This window comes from Pseudophryne corroboree, chromosome 5 (assembly GCF_028390025.1).
Source record: "Pseudophryne corroboree isolate aPseCor3 chromosome 5, aPseCor3.hap2, whole genome shotgun sequence".
NCBI classification, from domain to species: Eukaryota; Metazoa; Chordata; class Amphibia; order Anura; family Myobatrachidae; genus Pseudophryne; species Pseudophryne corroboree.
In genome coordinates, this window is record NC_086448.1 from 320,481,035 (window position 1) to 320,497,563 (window position 16,529).

At 44.0% G+C, this 16,529-nt stretch overlaps 1 protein-coding gene across 1 annotated transcript in view; it reads left to right on the forward strand.

Moving 5' to 3' along the window:
* Positions 1-16,529, forward strand: part of EEPD1 (endonuclease/exonuclease/phosphatase family domain containing 1) — a 230,299-nt gene that overhangs the window by 138,985 nt on the left and 74,785 nt on the right. The window contains exon 2 of the mRNA XM_063922503.1: positions 7,174-7,225. Coding sequence (XP_063778573.1) covers positions 7,174-7,225 — 52 coding nt within the window. The remainder of the gene's footprint in view (positions 1-7,173; positions 7,226-16,529) is intronic.

Sequence of the window (16,529 nt, forward strand, 5' to 3'; positions counted from 1 at the left end):
AACGTTACAATCTTAAACTAAACCGAAAGAGAGAGAGAATGTGGCAAATACAAAGAAAGAGCAATGATTACAGAGAATTACTTACATACACACACTGGGAACGATCGCAGCGCAGCCTGGTACCAGACCCCAAGTTTGTCAATATGATAACCCTTTGTGGAGAGAGTCTGATCCCTGTTCAGGCTGGCTGACCTTATATACACTACACACAATACAGTACAATGGTCCCTACATTCTTATTGTTCATTGGACACAGGAATTCGTCTTCGCATTATAACAAAAGGTCATAGGTTGATTCATACAGGTGGGCTGTGGCTATTTCCAACTGCTCAGGTGGGTGGGATACTAGGTTTCCCGCCGCATGGCTAAGTAAGTGCAAATAATAGTAAATGGACATAAACTTCTTATGTCCATAACTATTCGCGCGAGCGATTAATCCGCTCCAAACCAACACCGGAATATTGCTAATTAAATACTCTTCCGATGGATACTAAACATCACTGTATGACTCCTGTTGGACCCTTCGTACAATACAAAGAGGGATCTCTCTGTCCAGGAACATGCTACATTAACTAAACTTTCAGAATCTATCAAAGGGACCATGATCTATAAAATACATTATATAGTGAAAATATGTAACGAACGAGTCGCCCGCTAGACGCATACAATCTCTACCGTAAATGCGCATACCGTGCGCCTGCGGGTGCCCGCAACAGCGAGTATGCGCACGCACGGGAGAGCGCACGCATGCGCAGCACGGACCTGTATGAGGTGCAAATATGGTAGTGTGCATAGTGTTAGCCAGGCATGGCTGGGCGTTTGCTGGGTGGGTGTATGACGTCAAATCCGGTCACGAATAGGCTGAAGTGATCGCAAGCGCTGAGTAGGTTCAGAGCTACTCAGAAAGTGCACAAACTTTTTGCAGAGCTGGGCTGCACATGCTTTTCGCACTTCTGCAAAGCGAAAATACACTCCCCAGTGGGCGGCGGTATAGCGTTTGCACGGCTGCTAAAACTAGCTAGCGAGCGATCAACTCGGAATGACCCCCCTTGTGTGTAAATCTGACCTCCTCAGCCTTACCGCATCGCACGTCCCTGGTAATGCCAGCACCAGAGACTGTGCGCGCCCAAACGAGCAACACTTGAATTGCTCTATCAGGCGCCATCTAGTGGCTGCTGGTGCGCAACACTCCCCATGGAGGTGAGGAGCAGCTTTAGCTTTCTATTGTATAGGATTATGCAACAGTGCCCTCTCAATTCAGGACACAGGTTTCACAAATGTACAGACTGCCAGGAAAGAATATTGGGCAATGTAACAAACATGAAGATCCTTCAAGGGCTTAAAATAGAAGCCTGTAATATTTCCAATTGATGGCATTAGAAGAAGATATGCGTTCCCTGCTCTTGCGTCATCACACAGTAAAAGAAAGGAAATATGCAATAAAGGCATTAACTATTACATTGTTTATGGTAAGAACCATTTCACTGGGGTTTAATCTATACACATCACTCATATTTTTATATTGTGTCATATCCTCAGTTGGTAAAATGCTGTAAATGTAGTCTGAGTATACCAAGCATATGAAATCCTGACCAGAACCTGGAAAAGAGTGCACCTAGCACAGACTAGATATATTTAGTTTATGCAAGTTAGTTGTATTATGTAAATATGGACCTGTCCATCTTTGTGTATATTTTATCATATATTTGTTGTGTATATGTTATCTATACTTGTCATCCGCTTCATGATAACACATCATTTAAGGTGTTACAGTATGTGAGTTTATAATGTTCCTTGTATTTGTATGTGATCAGGGTTGTCTAGCACTCTCTGGGCAATTTTATTTGTATTCATCAGTGGATAATAATGTTACATGCATGTATATTATTTTGCCTGCTACCTTTAAGGGTGTAGACTGCTGTTAGCCAGACACATTGGATTGGATGGTAGAAACTCCAGTGGTGTACATACCCAGGGGTTTCGAGAGCTGTGGCGGGCCCAGGTATATTTTTGGGCATAGCCTAGAAACATAGAATTTGACGACAGATAAGAACCACATGGCCCATCTAGTCTGCCCTTTTTTTTTAGCCATATTTTTATCTCACGTATTTGATCCTTATTTCTTTGTAAGGATAACCTTATGTCTATCCCATGCATGTTTAAATTGCTCTACTGTCTTAGCCTCTACCACCGCTAATGGGAGGCTAAGCCACTTGTCCACTACCCTTTCTGTGAAGCAATTTTTCCTCATATTTCTCCTGAACCTCCCCCCCTCCAGTCTCAGTGCATGTCCTCGTGTCCTATTGCTTCTCTTCATATGGAGAATGTTTCCCTCCTGGACTTTGTTAAAACCCTTGATATATTTAAAAGTTTCTGTCATGTGGTGGTGCAGCTAAGCACCACCAGAGCCCAGACAGCACACAACAGCATGTGCTGGCTGAAGAGCGAAGCTGCTGTTGCTGAAAGGTAGGGGGGGCGAGGGGACGGCGGCAGACCCTGGCCCCTCCATCAGGCCCAGGTAATTAGAACCCGCTCCCCCACCACTCGGCAGCAGTGTACATATTAGGTCAAAGAGTTTGTCAGGTGACTGGATGTTAGAAGCTCATGTGCTGCTTACATCCAAACATGTATTTTACTCTTTACCCAATAACTTACTGAGTTGTATTTAGAAAAAAAGATTAAGACAAAAAGGAGTAGAAAGTCTGGTAATGATGATGCCGTCAAATTCTATAAAACTGCATGCAGTAATACCATTACATCAGTTTTGTAATTATTTAAGCTTATTTCCAATTACTGTATAAGAACTCCACAATTTCATCATTCTCCTTCAGATTCTAAAGCTGGCTACATACGTTATTTGATCACTCAGCTGATCGGGTAAACTCTCCCGATCAGCCAGTTACTGTGTCCCCAGCTTGACCCCTGTGAGTCGCCAGAGAGCCCCAGCATACATGAATTGCTAGAAAAAGCTCAGTATGTACTGACTTCTATGGGATCGGAAGGTCGGGACGACAAATATTAAACAGAACATAATATGTACTACCCTATCCCGAACGTTGCAATAACGTTTTAAGCCATTTATCAGCTAACGCTCCTGCAACAGACCTGCATATATCTATACAATTGTCGGCCCGTTCACCCGGTATCAGGTGATCGGGCAATGGATTGTATGGGTGTTTACCCAGGTTAAGGAATAGAACTTTCAGCTTGTTATATATACTGGTCATTTTATGTCAAATGGGAGATTTACAAAATCTTGGAGAGAGATGAAGTACCAACTAATCAGCTTCTGTCATTTTTCTAGCATAGGGCCTTAATCAGTAAGGATTGCAAGTTCTGCTAATTAGCAGAATTTGCAATCCTTTTGTTAGCATCCTGGGGTACGCCCATTGCAGGGCAAGGCCGCCCAGCATGCTGACTGCCGTCTCCCCCCTTCATCAAGCAGAAATTGCGATCGCATCGCAATTTCTGCTTGATAGCAGAAATTAAGGTTGCCTCCTGCCGGCGCAGCCTAGCCATGTTTCTGATTGCGGCGGCTGCGTGTGATCTCATTTTATTTCAAAGTGATATCATTTTACGTTGGTTAAACGTCCCGCCCCCCCCCCCCCCTCCCGTTTAACCGATGCCGCCTCCGTTTGGCCGCCCCGGCAAAGCACCATCTCTGCCTAGGAAGCGGAGCGTTGCCGCACCGTGACTCCCTCTGCCTTATTGACAGGCAGAGGCGATCGCATTGTCTATGGCCCCCTGTAGAAAATGTGGGGGGGGGGCGAAGGATAGTATTAACGCGGGGGCTAAGGATAGTACATCCCGCCCTAAGTCTGTAAAATAAGAGAAGCTGATTGATAAAGACTTTCTCCACTTTATCTCTATGATTTGATAAATCTCCCCAAAATGAACAAGTATATGCTATATTTTCATGCTTCCCATATTTATTCTTGTAAAAAAAAAAAAAAGTGCCTTTATTTTACAATTTTGTAGTTCATCACTTTATTATAGAGGCCTATCCCCACTAGTTTTGAGATTATTGGTTCATTTTCTTTTCTAAAATCATCTTATTGTATAGGAACACATGGTTGTTCTTTTCACACAGTGCTCAGATCCCTGATAGCAGCACTGAAAGATGCACCCCCCCCCCCCCTCCCTTCCCCCTGTCTCTTACTGCCATGTTTCATACACACATATAAAATTAGTTTAAGTGAAATAATTGCTCTGCTAACCACATTTGTCAGTTACCTGTGGCTTGTTCTACTTACTTAATTCACTCAAAGGATTTAGTTACTGGTGCGGGTAAGTGCTGCTATATTCTGCAGATACGATACCTTTGAATCTTCTAATTTTTGTTTGCAGCCGCAAAGGACTAGGGTGAGATTGGGCCACAATGGGGTGTGAGTCAATTGGATTGAGCCCAAAGCATATTTAAAAAAAATAACTATATCACAAATATGATATAGTAGGACTGTCATCATACGAACGGGTGCTAGATTACATTTTAGCAGCTAAATTGTTTTTTTTTTTAACAATGTAACACTTTTTAACACTAATTATTACCTGTTAAGCCCCGTACACATGGGGGAGATGTGTGCTGAGCGATCTAGCACAGACCGCTCAGCACACCTCTCGCCCCCGCTCAGCACACAACGCGATGTGTGCTGAGTGAGAGGATGGGGGGGGGGGGGCTTATTTCACCCAGCGGTGAAATGAGCGACCCAACTAGATTTGGCATATATGCATGCCAAATCTAGAGTCAGCGATAGACGCGCATCGCCATTGCTATGGGCATACACACAAAGATTGTCAGTCAGATTGCTTAGAATTTAAGCACGGATCTCTCTGTGTGTTCCCCCCTTTACCTATGTAATACTCTCAACACATGCTGTAGCTGCTGCTTCTTACTAATGTAACACTTTTTAACACTTAAACCTCTCACTAGTATGATGCCCTGGGGCTGGTGGCTTAAACCTTAGGGACCCACCAGATGAGGTCACCTGGTTGTGGTTGATGGGCCCAAATTATGCTAAGCACCTCAAATTTACTGTTATATTTCAGAGTTTATTATAAATATTCTGACTAGCAGTGTTTAGTATTTAGAGTTTGCACCTGTAATTCTTTTTTTTCTGTGTGGGACTACAAGTCAGCATGGTAGCGCCTCTCGTGTGTTTATAATTAGGGTGTGCAGTCAGTTGAAATTCTGAAATAAGATTAAATGGAAACAATGTTGGTGCATACTTAGAAATCAAAAAGTATATACTCGGCGCCTGTTCCTTCAGACCACTGGCAGACTTACACCTGGGACTGAGCTGCAGCTTCCTAATTAGGGTTATTGCAAATACCCTTTTATTGCAAGCAAACTAGAATATTAAAACCAAAGTTTCAATAGGAAGCGCTGTCCAGTACCAATTGAATTTGAACAAATCACTTTAATTCTACAAACAACCTATATGGCCATATCATAACATAAAATATAAATTTGATAAAACTTTGATACAATAATAACAGTGTCATTAAAAATAACAAATCAATTATAAGCAGTTAATAATGCTCCAAAATCACGGGCATGCAGTCTGATTCACTTAAGTGGTTTAGTCGTTCACTCCTGATTTTCAATCATATAACCAGATGGCAATCATCATTAGTATTGGGTACAGAGGATGCACATATCCTTTTATAATCAATGTTCAATGTCCTCCTACCTCCCGTATTTGGCAATTAACGGGGGCTTTTCAAAAAACGGGGACTAATGTTCCTTATGATTATTTGATTCACTCTTTGCTGAGTGTTTGAAAAATATTCCTCCCTCCCGTATTTTTCTTACCGGGGATATCTTTGCTGAATGGAGGTTTTTTCTTTAATGTATTCTGGACACAGGTGGTCTCTCAGCCAGAGAGCATTCAACCCGTCTTTCTCCTCTGTAGTGTCCGTGCATCGACTGGTCCCAGCTCTCTCGCAGCCACAAACGAGCACTCGTACTCTCAGACTGCCGGACTGCAACGCCCAATCACGTGACGCGTTTCTCCGCCTCTCCGTTTCCGGATATTCGGCGGCTTCCTCAGACGTGTATGTGGAGGTAGGAGGACATTGAACATTGATTATAAAAGGATATGTGCATCCTCTGTACCCAATACTAATGATGATTGCCATCTGGTTATATGATTGAAAATCAGGAGTGAACGACTAAACCACTTAAGTGAATCAGACTGCATGCCCGTGATTTTGGTGCATACTTGCCTACTCTCCCGGAATGGCCGGGAGGCTCCCGAAAATCGGGTAGCGCTACCGGCTCCCCGAAAGAAAAGGCAAGTCTCCCGGACGAGTGCCCACCACCCGCAACCCACCCGCATCACCTACATAACCCCCGGCGGCGCAGCTCAAAGTGCGCGGTCCGGGAGTCAGATGACGCGATTTGCGTCATCCTGGCCCCGCCCCCTGCCTTGCAATGTCAATATTAATGGCATTGCTAGACAGGGGGCGGGGCCACAATGACGTGATCGTGCAGCCCCGCCCCCAAGCCCGCCCCTAAGCGTCATCAAGACGCATCTCCACACCCCCGCTGCTCCGACCTGGCTGCCTCCTCCCGGAGGGGGCAGCCAGATTGTCGGTAAGAATGTGTTGGTGGGAAATTTCTTCTGTATTTTGTTGTATTGCTCAGGTGAAATAACTAGTTCTTCATAGATTTACTTAATCTTTTACTTGGAAATAAAGCCGTATAAACTGTATTCAGCAGTATTATTGTACAAAGGTCAGTCACAGAATGACAAAATTGTCTTAACTTTTCATAAAGCTTTTAAGTGTTGATCAGGGCAATTAATGCCTAAAAACTGATCTGCCCTGTGGATTCATCTTATTTTTTTTAAGGTGAACTACACAGGTGATAGTTAATTGCTAGTAGCACAACTGTTTGTGTTCAGTAGCATAGTTTTCGCATAGAGAAAAACTCTTGTTACAATGATTAATTGCTCCCATTGAGTATAGTTCATATGAGTTACTGTAGCAAGAGATTTTCTTGTCAGGATGTGCTCTGTTAGCCTTTGTAGTGAGGTATGCTGGGATGCGAAGGAAGATACTTAAGGATAAAGAACGTTTCAATTTTAGAGACTAAAAATCTCCATTGTAGCTCGGGTCTTCCTAGTCATTGTATCTGAGCTGTTACTTACATATGTTTCCTTTTATCTTCAGCATCAAGCTTGTAGCTGTTCAGGAGCTGTCAGATAAAGATGCACTGGAAAAGGTAACTTCTTTTTATACTTTATTTGGCAACAACTGTTCATCTGGTATTTTATATATAGGCTTGAAGCTGGGCTATTTCTCCCGCGAGGTAAGATGAGACTCTCATTGGCCCTCATTCCGAGTTGATCGCTCGCTGACGATTTTCGCAGCGCAGCGATCTGGTTGAAAAACTGCATTTTTGCGCATGCGCATGGTACGCAGCGCGCATGCGCTAAGTACTTTCACACAAAACTTTGTATTTAAACACAAGCTCGAGTGTTTTTCAGTCGCTCGAGTGTTCGTTGTTTGATTGACAGGAAGTGGGTGTTTCTGGGCGGCAACTCAGCGTTTTCAGGGAGTGTGCTAAAAAACGCAGGCGTGCCAGGTAAAAATGCAGGAGTGTCTGGAGAAATGGGGGAGTGGCTGGCCGAACGCAGGGCGTGTTTATGACGTCAAACCAGGAACTAGACAGACTGCAGTCATCGCAAGCTAGGAGTAAGTCTTGAGCCACTCTGAAACTGCATGAAATTTTTTAGATGCAGAACTGCTAACCTTTTGATCGCACTTCTGCTAAGCTAAGATACACTCCCAGAGGGCGGCGGCCTAGCGTTTGCATTGCTGCTAAAAGCAGCTAGCGAGCGATCAACTCGGAATGAGGGCCCTTGTCAATATCACCAAGAGGCAGCCGAGATCAATCAGAGATCTCACCTTTGCGTCCTAGCCCTCAACATGCATCTTTCTACCTTTTCCCACTTTGAGCTCCCTCTACTGCTTCTAGGTCTATACGGTTCCATGCTCTCTTCCGCAGGGAGCTGTTGGTGACCGGAGCGAAGGGAGAGGTAAGGAAAGGCAATATGTTGGCCCACTGGTGAAGGGAAAACCTCATCTCTGCTGCCTCTAGGTTGTCGTTACCTGTTACATGCTCATCAATGATATCAGTCATCTCTGACCCAGCTGCACTTAAATACTGTTACTATTAAGGGGTGTATTCAATAGCTGTCGGAAGCTGCCATCCTGTCGGAAAGACAGCATCTTCCGTCAGGTTTCAGTCGGAAGGGTTCCGACCTATTCAAAATGTGCATTTTTTTTCCGACAAGTCGGGAATTCCCGACTTGTTGGAAAACACATGGATCGGTGGAATAGCCGCCGATCCGCATGCTTCTGTCGGAAATGGGGCCAAATCCGAAAGGTTTTGGCCCCCTTTCTGACAAACTCAATCCGTCTTGAAAACAAGTCGGATTGAAGTGAGGAGACGGGGAGCGGTGCGGCGGGCTGGGGATGAGAGGTACCTTGCCTGGCCGTCCCCCGGCCAGGCACCTGTTACCCTGCAGCGCCTCAGCCCGCCGCCGCAGACAATGGCAGCTCTGCCTGCCGCCGTCCAGCTCCCCCCACTACCCGCCACCGTCCAGCTCCCCCCCGCCGCAGACATCACTGCCGCAGACGCTGGCAGCCCCCCCTGCCGGCCGCCGCCATCTGCCCCTTCCCCCCACCGCGGCTGTCAGTGCACCTGACAGCCGCTGACACTAGCGGCAGGACAGGACCCCAGGTACGGCCAAATCCAACAGTCGGATATGGCTCAAATCCAACAGTCGAATTTAGCCATCCATTGAATAGCCCTTGTCGGATCCATTCCGACAAATGCATGTCGTAATGGATCCGACACTTATTGAATACACCCCTAAGTGATGGTATTAACACTGTGTGATTGGCTGCATCTGCCTTAGCTTGGCCAACGTTTAACCACAGAGATCATGCTCCATCAGACTTCTGTGTATGGTTCAGGTATCTACATTGACCGAGTTTAGGGGAAATGTACTTTAGTTGGAATTTTTACTCAATAATAAAGATTTGCAGGAAAACTTTGGAATACTGGAAAAAACAACATCTGCAGCAAAAGGAAGCGAGGAATGTCCCAAAAATGGAATTTGCAACATTAGCCAAATCATAATGCTTCCTGATTACTGATTACACATCTAATATTATCCAGCTGTGGCACATGCATATTTTACTGGATAATAAATCCTGCACTGAAATGTTATTCTCATTTATTTATTTTTTTATGTCATGTTTTCCATTCGTGTGAGATAGTATCTTACAATTACAAAAAAACATTTTAAGTCTTAAAAAGATCCTGATATACGGCGATTACATAAGTGCTCACCGCTCTTTAATGTTTTGTAGAGCTAATATTTGCAGCAGTTACAGCTTTTAAGTTTTTTTTGGGTTAAAATAACAGGTATAGTTACTAAATAGGGACTATGAGGGCCAGACTTGAAAGAGAATAGTAATACACATGAACTTGCCTTGTTTTATGCAGGGGCGTATTATAGCCCCCTCATCTGAGCAGCGGGCCCCTCCTCACCCTGCATCTTACTAAGACACACAAAATCGCCTTGTTTTGTGCAGGGGCACATTAACGCTCGAGGGGGCCCATGTACTGCGGGTCCCCTCATCTGAGCAGCGGGCCCCCCTCACCTTGCATCTTACCTGTGCCAGCAAAGCGGGTCCCTCCTCCTTCATGATCCCATGTGTCTACTGGTATTTAGAAGGATGGCACCTGCGCACAAGAGATCAAAGGCTGTGGCACAGCTTTTACTGTGCAGTGCCATCTTCCCGAAGATGTCACTGGAAAAATGGCACAGAGGATGAGGAGGGTACTGCTTGTCAGTACAAGGTAAGTATAATCTGGGTGCAGAGTGTGCAGTGAGGGGCCTGAGTGCAATGCACAGCCTGCACTCATTGTAAATACAACTATGGTTTTTGCGTGTATTACTATTGCCCTTTTAAATTCAGCCCTTAAAGTTGCAGAAAACCATCAGCATTAAAAAACTGATCTTTAATAAATATGTCCCTTCCAGGCTGAATGTTTCTCAATTTTCAAATAGGCCACAGATTCTCAATTGGATCAACATTATATTATTTCTTTCACATGGCCAATGTATTTTTTTCATATTTTATTCTAGAGCCACTCCAATGTTAGGTTTTATGTTATGTTTGTGATCAATGTCCTGCAGAAAGATGAAGGCCAAAGGCTTTCTTGGTATTTCCCTCTAATTTGTACCCTTCAGTTTCCTTCTATTTTCACTAGAAGTCCAGTCACAGCTGCTAAAACACCCCTACAGCAAATTGCTGCAACCAGTATACTTCCCAGAAGGTACACATTTTGAGAAAAGGCTACTTATGTCCAACATTCTCATACAGGCCAGCGTTTTGCAGAGTTCTTGGTATGGTTCATTGGTGCACTTTAGCTATATTGCAAGCCACTGCATTTAAGAGCTATGATGTGACTTCCACTTCCTAATAACAGAGCCATGAGCGCCCACCGTGATAGTCAAACACCCTTTACTTTATGTAACTCCTATGTAGCTGATATGAGATTCATGAGAAGACATCCCACCACCTTGTTTATGCATTCCTCTACCCTGGTAATTATGGCTGTGGGCAACTAGTGACTAAGTGGTCTCTGCTCATGTATGGACACAGGTGATGTTACGTGGGGTTTGTAAAGTGCAAATATAATAAGTTGGGTGTCAGACCATCTTTTTTCCAAAATACACTGAAGTGCCAAAAGTCATGGGATAGGTGTTTGATATTTTGTAGGAACCCTCCAGCCCAGCAAAGTGCAGCAATTCATTGACACATCATCTCCACAAGTGGACGGAAGACCTCTGTAGAGATGTTAAGTCATGCAGTCTGGATAGCTTCCCACAGCTCCCTGATATTTATAGGTGCAGGATCTTGTGTGTGAATGGACCTCTTCACCACGTCCTCATGTCGTGAATGTAGTGGCCACACCATTCATTGCAATTCTTCAGAATGCTCCTCATACCAATTCTGGACAACTTGAGACTGATCACACTCTGCATTATCCTGCTGGAATATTCCATCCTTTTGGGGGTACATAAAGTATATGAAGGGCTGCAAATGTTCATCAAGCACTGCAGCGTAGCAGTGACCAGTCAATGACATGTTCAGATGGACCTATGTACCTACCCAGTGCCACGTGAACACACCCTTTATGGAACCACCATCAGGCTGTACTGTGCCTTGTTGACAACTGGGGTCTATGGCCTCATGGAATCTGCTTTACATCCGAACCCAATCAGGAGACCCAAACAACTGATACCATGACCTAGCAGACCACGCCACATGTTGACAGTCCTCCAAGGTCCAATTAGCAACATCACAAGAATGGGTGAGGCACTGTGTCTGGTTTTGAGTGTTAACAGGGGCACTCTGGTGGGTCTTCTGCTCCCATATCTCATTGAAGCTAAAGAACACTGCACTGACCTGCTGAATATGCATCTGGTACTTCTTACAGAGCCAGTCTTGCTTGTCTGGTTCCACGGATGATTTTGGCCAGACGCCGCTGGTAACAATCATTAAGCACCTGTGGTTGGCCACTGCACTGTCCACGGTGGGTGGTAATGTCTTCCATGAGGTATTCCCAGTACACACATGACACCGTAGATCAAGGAAAGTTGGATGTCACCCAATATCATGCCCCATTCGATCACCGATCATTCACGTCGCTTTGCCATGAGCAGCCTAGCCAATGTTCAAACTGACTCATGAAATGTGAGATTACCACTTATACAGTTCTGGGCATTTCGAAGATGTCATGGTACGATGGTTCCACCTACCTTTACCTTCACATACTGCTGTCCCGTGGCTTTTGGCACATCAGTGTATGTTCTACTTATTAAACGACTCCTGCAGCACATTACTTGTTTTCAAAAAGATTAATGATAAAGGAAAAATCTCTACATCTCATTCTCTCCACCTGCATAGTACTTTTTATTCACCAGAATTTTATGTTAAAATATTCAGTATTTAAAAAGATCATCAAATATGTGTTTGCCAGATCTCTTTTGTAGATGCAATTATAAACCAATAAACGTTATTTTGCTGTACAAAGAACCAAACTTTTTATTTTTAAATAATGAAAACACAAAAGATGGTACATTTAAGTATTTTGTTTGTTCAATAACTTAAACAACTTTGTGTATGTGTAATATGTGTTAAATAGATCTTTTTTTACCACACTAAAGATTTAATGCTGAATTAAAAAAAACGATCATAACAGTGAACATCAAAATAAATGAACAATCCAGGGTTTGTTGTTATTAAGGTTAAATCTGTCAGCGCCCCGAAGATCTATTGTCAGGCTTGGTGGAGGTTTGGATTTCACAGCTGTTCTGGGTGAAAACTAAACATACCTTTTGGCAGAGACCCCAGTGAAACAAAGCTTGCCAAGAGAGGGTGACCTCCGTACCTCCAGCCAACCATTGTTTGCATGCTCACAAGATGCTGTTCTCAAGGCTCTGTTTCAGGAGGGAAAAATAGGATCTTGTTGAGTCACTTGAATATGTAATAAGATTTACCTTCCTAATCTTTTGTTTTAAAGATTAAGAGGCAGATTGGATAGGTTGCATGCATTTTACATGAGCTTATGTTTTCACGTGTATAATCATGGTGACATCTCAGTTTAAGGTTATGTAATATTTACAGTAGCAGTGCTATAGCCTTGTCTTTCTCCCAATAACTTTATTTTGTAAGCAATACTTTCAGGGGTTTTTTCTTTTTGCAGAGCTAAATCTTTATGTTGAAATTTTTAAATGACGTTTTTGCATCACAAGGCTACTGTATCTTACTTTGTGTCAATGTAGAGCCCATGCAAAGATAGAAAAAGGCTTTGACTAGATTGTATAAAAGTAACTTACTGTACATACACTTGTCTCGGGCATGTAATACCCGTTTGCTGCTAGACCTCAAAATCCAACAGCTGAAAAAAGATTTGTTAACCTTGGGACATCCATGGTGTCATAAATGAGTACTATATTTCATTGTGCTGAACGTTCACATAAGGGCAATTGCATTAGGTGAGAGTTATCTCGCACAATTTTTTAATGCTGGTAGTGTGCTGAAAATAAAATCAATTCGAAGACTCAAGGTTAGTATCTTTTCTGGAAGTAAAGCTTAGCTTCACCCACTCTTGCTGGAACCTCAAAAGTCCTCTAACAATCAGTACCTTACAAGAGTTGATGGATTGTAGAGGATGCCTGTGATCAACTAAATGTGAATTGCATTCCTATATAGTAAAGCTTAAAATCTGGTAGTCAGCCCAAAAATCAGTTTGTGTAGAGTTAAGTTGCCAACAATAGGATTTATTTTCATAAGTGATACTAGAGTAATATTCATGTGTAGCACCATACTCAGGTATTTAAATGTTTGAACAGCTTGAAGCTGACCTGATACACACTGTCTAGCACTATAGTAGTGTCACTAAGGATAAATGGGACGTAGTCAGTATTGCGGCGGTCAGGATCCTGGCAGAGGAATCGCGATGAATGCAGAGTATTGGGGTAGGGTTAGTTTTAGGGTTAGACACTAAAGGGAAGGTTATGGCTAGGCTGCGGGAGGGGACGGTTAGGCTTAGGCTGCCGAAGGGGGTGGTTATGGTTAGACTGCTGAAGGGGATGGTTAGGGTTAGGATGAGGGAGTGGGGGCTTAGGGTTTGAATACTCACCACAATTTGTTGGGATGCTGAATCTTGGATTCAGACAGTCGAGATCCTTCATCACCGGGATATCGTACCCAACTCAGGATAAATAGGGTGTCCAAGTGGACCAGTGGATCAGTTTATACATTACCTATCATTTTATAGAATGTACTTAATAAATACTACCTCAAAGCAACTTCTCCACTGGTCCACTTCTCCACTTTTTTCACTGCTTGATACTTTAACCCCTAGAGCTGATATATAAGCTTGAGATCACTCCATTAGTGCAATGGAGAACACTGGGGAAGTTATAATAGAGTTTCATCTATCTCAGAAAAGTCTAAACCGAATCTTTTTAATACCTCCCACGGCATGCAGTCGATAAGTTGACAGTAACCATATTGATGTTCATAATGTTGAAACCACAATATTGTCATCATAACTTCAACATGGATCATACTGTTAACAGGAATTAGGTTAGCTTCCTCAAACTGTCGATATGTTCACAATGTCAACATCTGAAATTTCACTAAGTGGCATTTAAGGATGCCGACAGTTGCAGTTAGGCCAGTCAGGAGGGTTAAGGTTAGGCTCTGGGTGGAGGTTAGGGTTAGGCAGCACTGGGGGGGTTAGGCACTAGGGGAGGGGAAGGGATTATGGATAGAGGGAGAAATACAGAACGCTAATTGTCAGGTGGTGCCTGATCTTCACTTGACCGGAAGTCAGAAGAAGATGCTGGAGCTGCTATCGCCTGGAGAGGGTAAGAGACCACTAGACCACCAGGGACGGTTCATTATGTCAACATGTCATCCATAATGAATATCGACATGGTCACTTTTGACATTCTGCATATCGACAGTTCCATTCTGTGTACATTCTCATATTGACCTGATGACTGTCGAAAAGTCATTCCACACGCCATCCCAGAAATACACAAATACAATTGAAAAAGTTTTCTCTCTGTCCAGGTACACTACGGCCTTATAGCTGACATTAGCGTGAAGAGTCTGATCATTTGTGAATAGTCTCCTGTGGTTTATAACTGTTGTCTTAACTGACATAAAGCCAGATTTGTCAATTTTAATGGTCTTTATAAACCAGTGACAGAGAGCAAATATCTGAATCCTTTAAGCCAGGGGTCAGGGAACTATTTTACCTTTTTCCCCAAAATATATTTAGACACGCTGATGTTACCCCCTTGATTTGAAAGGAAGGAAATCATATATTATTGTGCATATATACTGGTTATCACCGTTTATATGGCATTTCTGAGGTACCAGTGTGTGTGTGTGTGTGTGTGTGTGTGTGTGTGTGTGTGTGTGTGTGTGTGTGTGTGTGTGTGTGTGTGTGTGTGTGTGTCATACTTGCCTACCTGACCCTTTCCATGAGGGAGAAAATGCTCTAGTCCTGGACTTTCCTGGTAATGTATGATTGCCATCAGCTGTGGTGAAACACCTTTCTTATCAATTACCTAGCTCACCACAGGTGATGGCAATCATACATTACCAGGAAAGTCCAGGAACAGAGCATTTTCTCCCTCATGGAGAGGGTCAGGTAGGCAAGTAAGGTGTGTGTGTGTGTGTGTGTGTGTGTGTGTGTGTGTGTGTGTGTGTGTGTGTGTGTGTGTGTGTGTAATTATTTATTAATTAATTTTTTAATTATTTTCGCCAATTATTTTTGCCAATGAATGGGTTAATTAACACTTTCTCCCCAAAACACCAGAATGAATGTAAGAAAGATGAATGAGGGGGGACGGGGGGGGGGGGAGACAGATGGTCACATCCTCACCTCAGTAATGTCAGTAGAAATTTCCCACTGTTATATGGGCCACTGTCTGATCCTGTGAAACTCCGTCAGCGGTCAGCCACAGAACGCTTCAAGGGGGTTGGCGGGCCGTGGGCAGGAAGACAGGACAGCGCAGGACGGGCAGGCGTGAGGGAGCGCGATAGGAACACAGCACAGGGCGGCCAGGAGCACAGGGCAGGCAGGAGGGAGCGCGGTGTGACGTCAGCACGTTACATCGCGAGCTGGCCAGTGCTGAACGGGGCTGCATCTCGGCAGCACGACCGTCCATTACCCCCAGGAATTTCATTTTACCCCACTTGGGGTAATTTACCCCTGTTCCCTGACCACTGCTTTAAGCTATTTGTGAGGACATCAATGTTCTGTTGGTTGTGTTTTACAGCGGCCTGCTTTGTCTCAGGCTGGGTGCATCTGGATGGCGAAGAGACTTATATTTTTGACAAAAGTATATTATGATATGTGGAGCTACCCAACCAGATGTAAACGCACACACATAAACACTAGGGCTAATTTAGTTGAGAGCCAAATAACCTACCAGTATATTTTTGAATTGTAGGAGAAAGCCTAAACCTAACACCCCCACCCCACCCTATCACAGCCTAAGTTTAACCCTCCTTTTTCCCAGAGCCTAACCCTAACCCCCCTCCTGCAGCCTAAACCTAACACCCCCCTCCCTGCGGCTTACCTGATCGCAGCCCTGGTAAACGCTCGTTCAGGATTCCGGCGTTGGTATTTCAGCTACCAGGGTCCCGAACATTGGGATCCTGACCGGATCCTGTGTAAAAGGTCCACATTTTAACAGCACCACAGATGTGGCATCACACACTATCCACAGATTTGAGATGTATTCATTTGGCCATGTTATAAATTATTACATATTTCCACATGTACTGTCAAAGTCAGAAAAATATCACGATGCACACTGCCATATTTGCACCTCACACGGGTCTGCGCTGCGCATGCGTGCGCTCTCCCGTGCGTGCGCATACTCGCTGTTGCGGGCACCCGCGGGCGCGCGGTA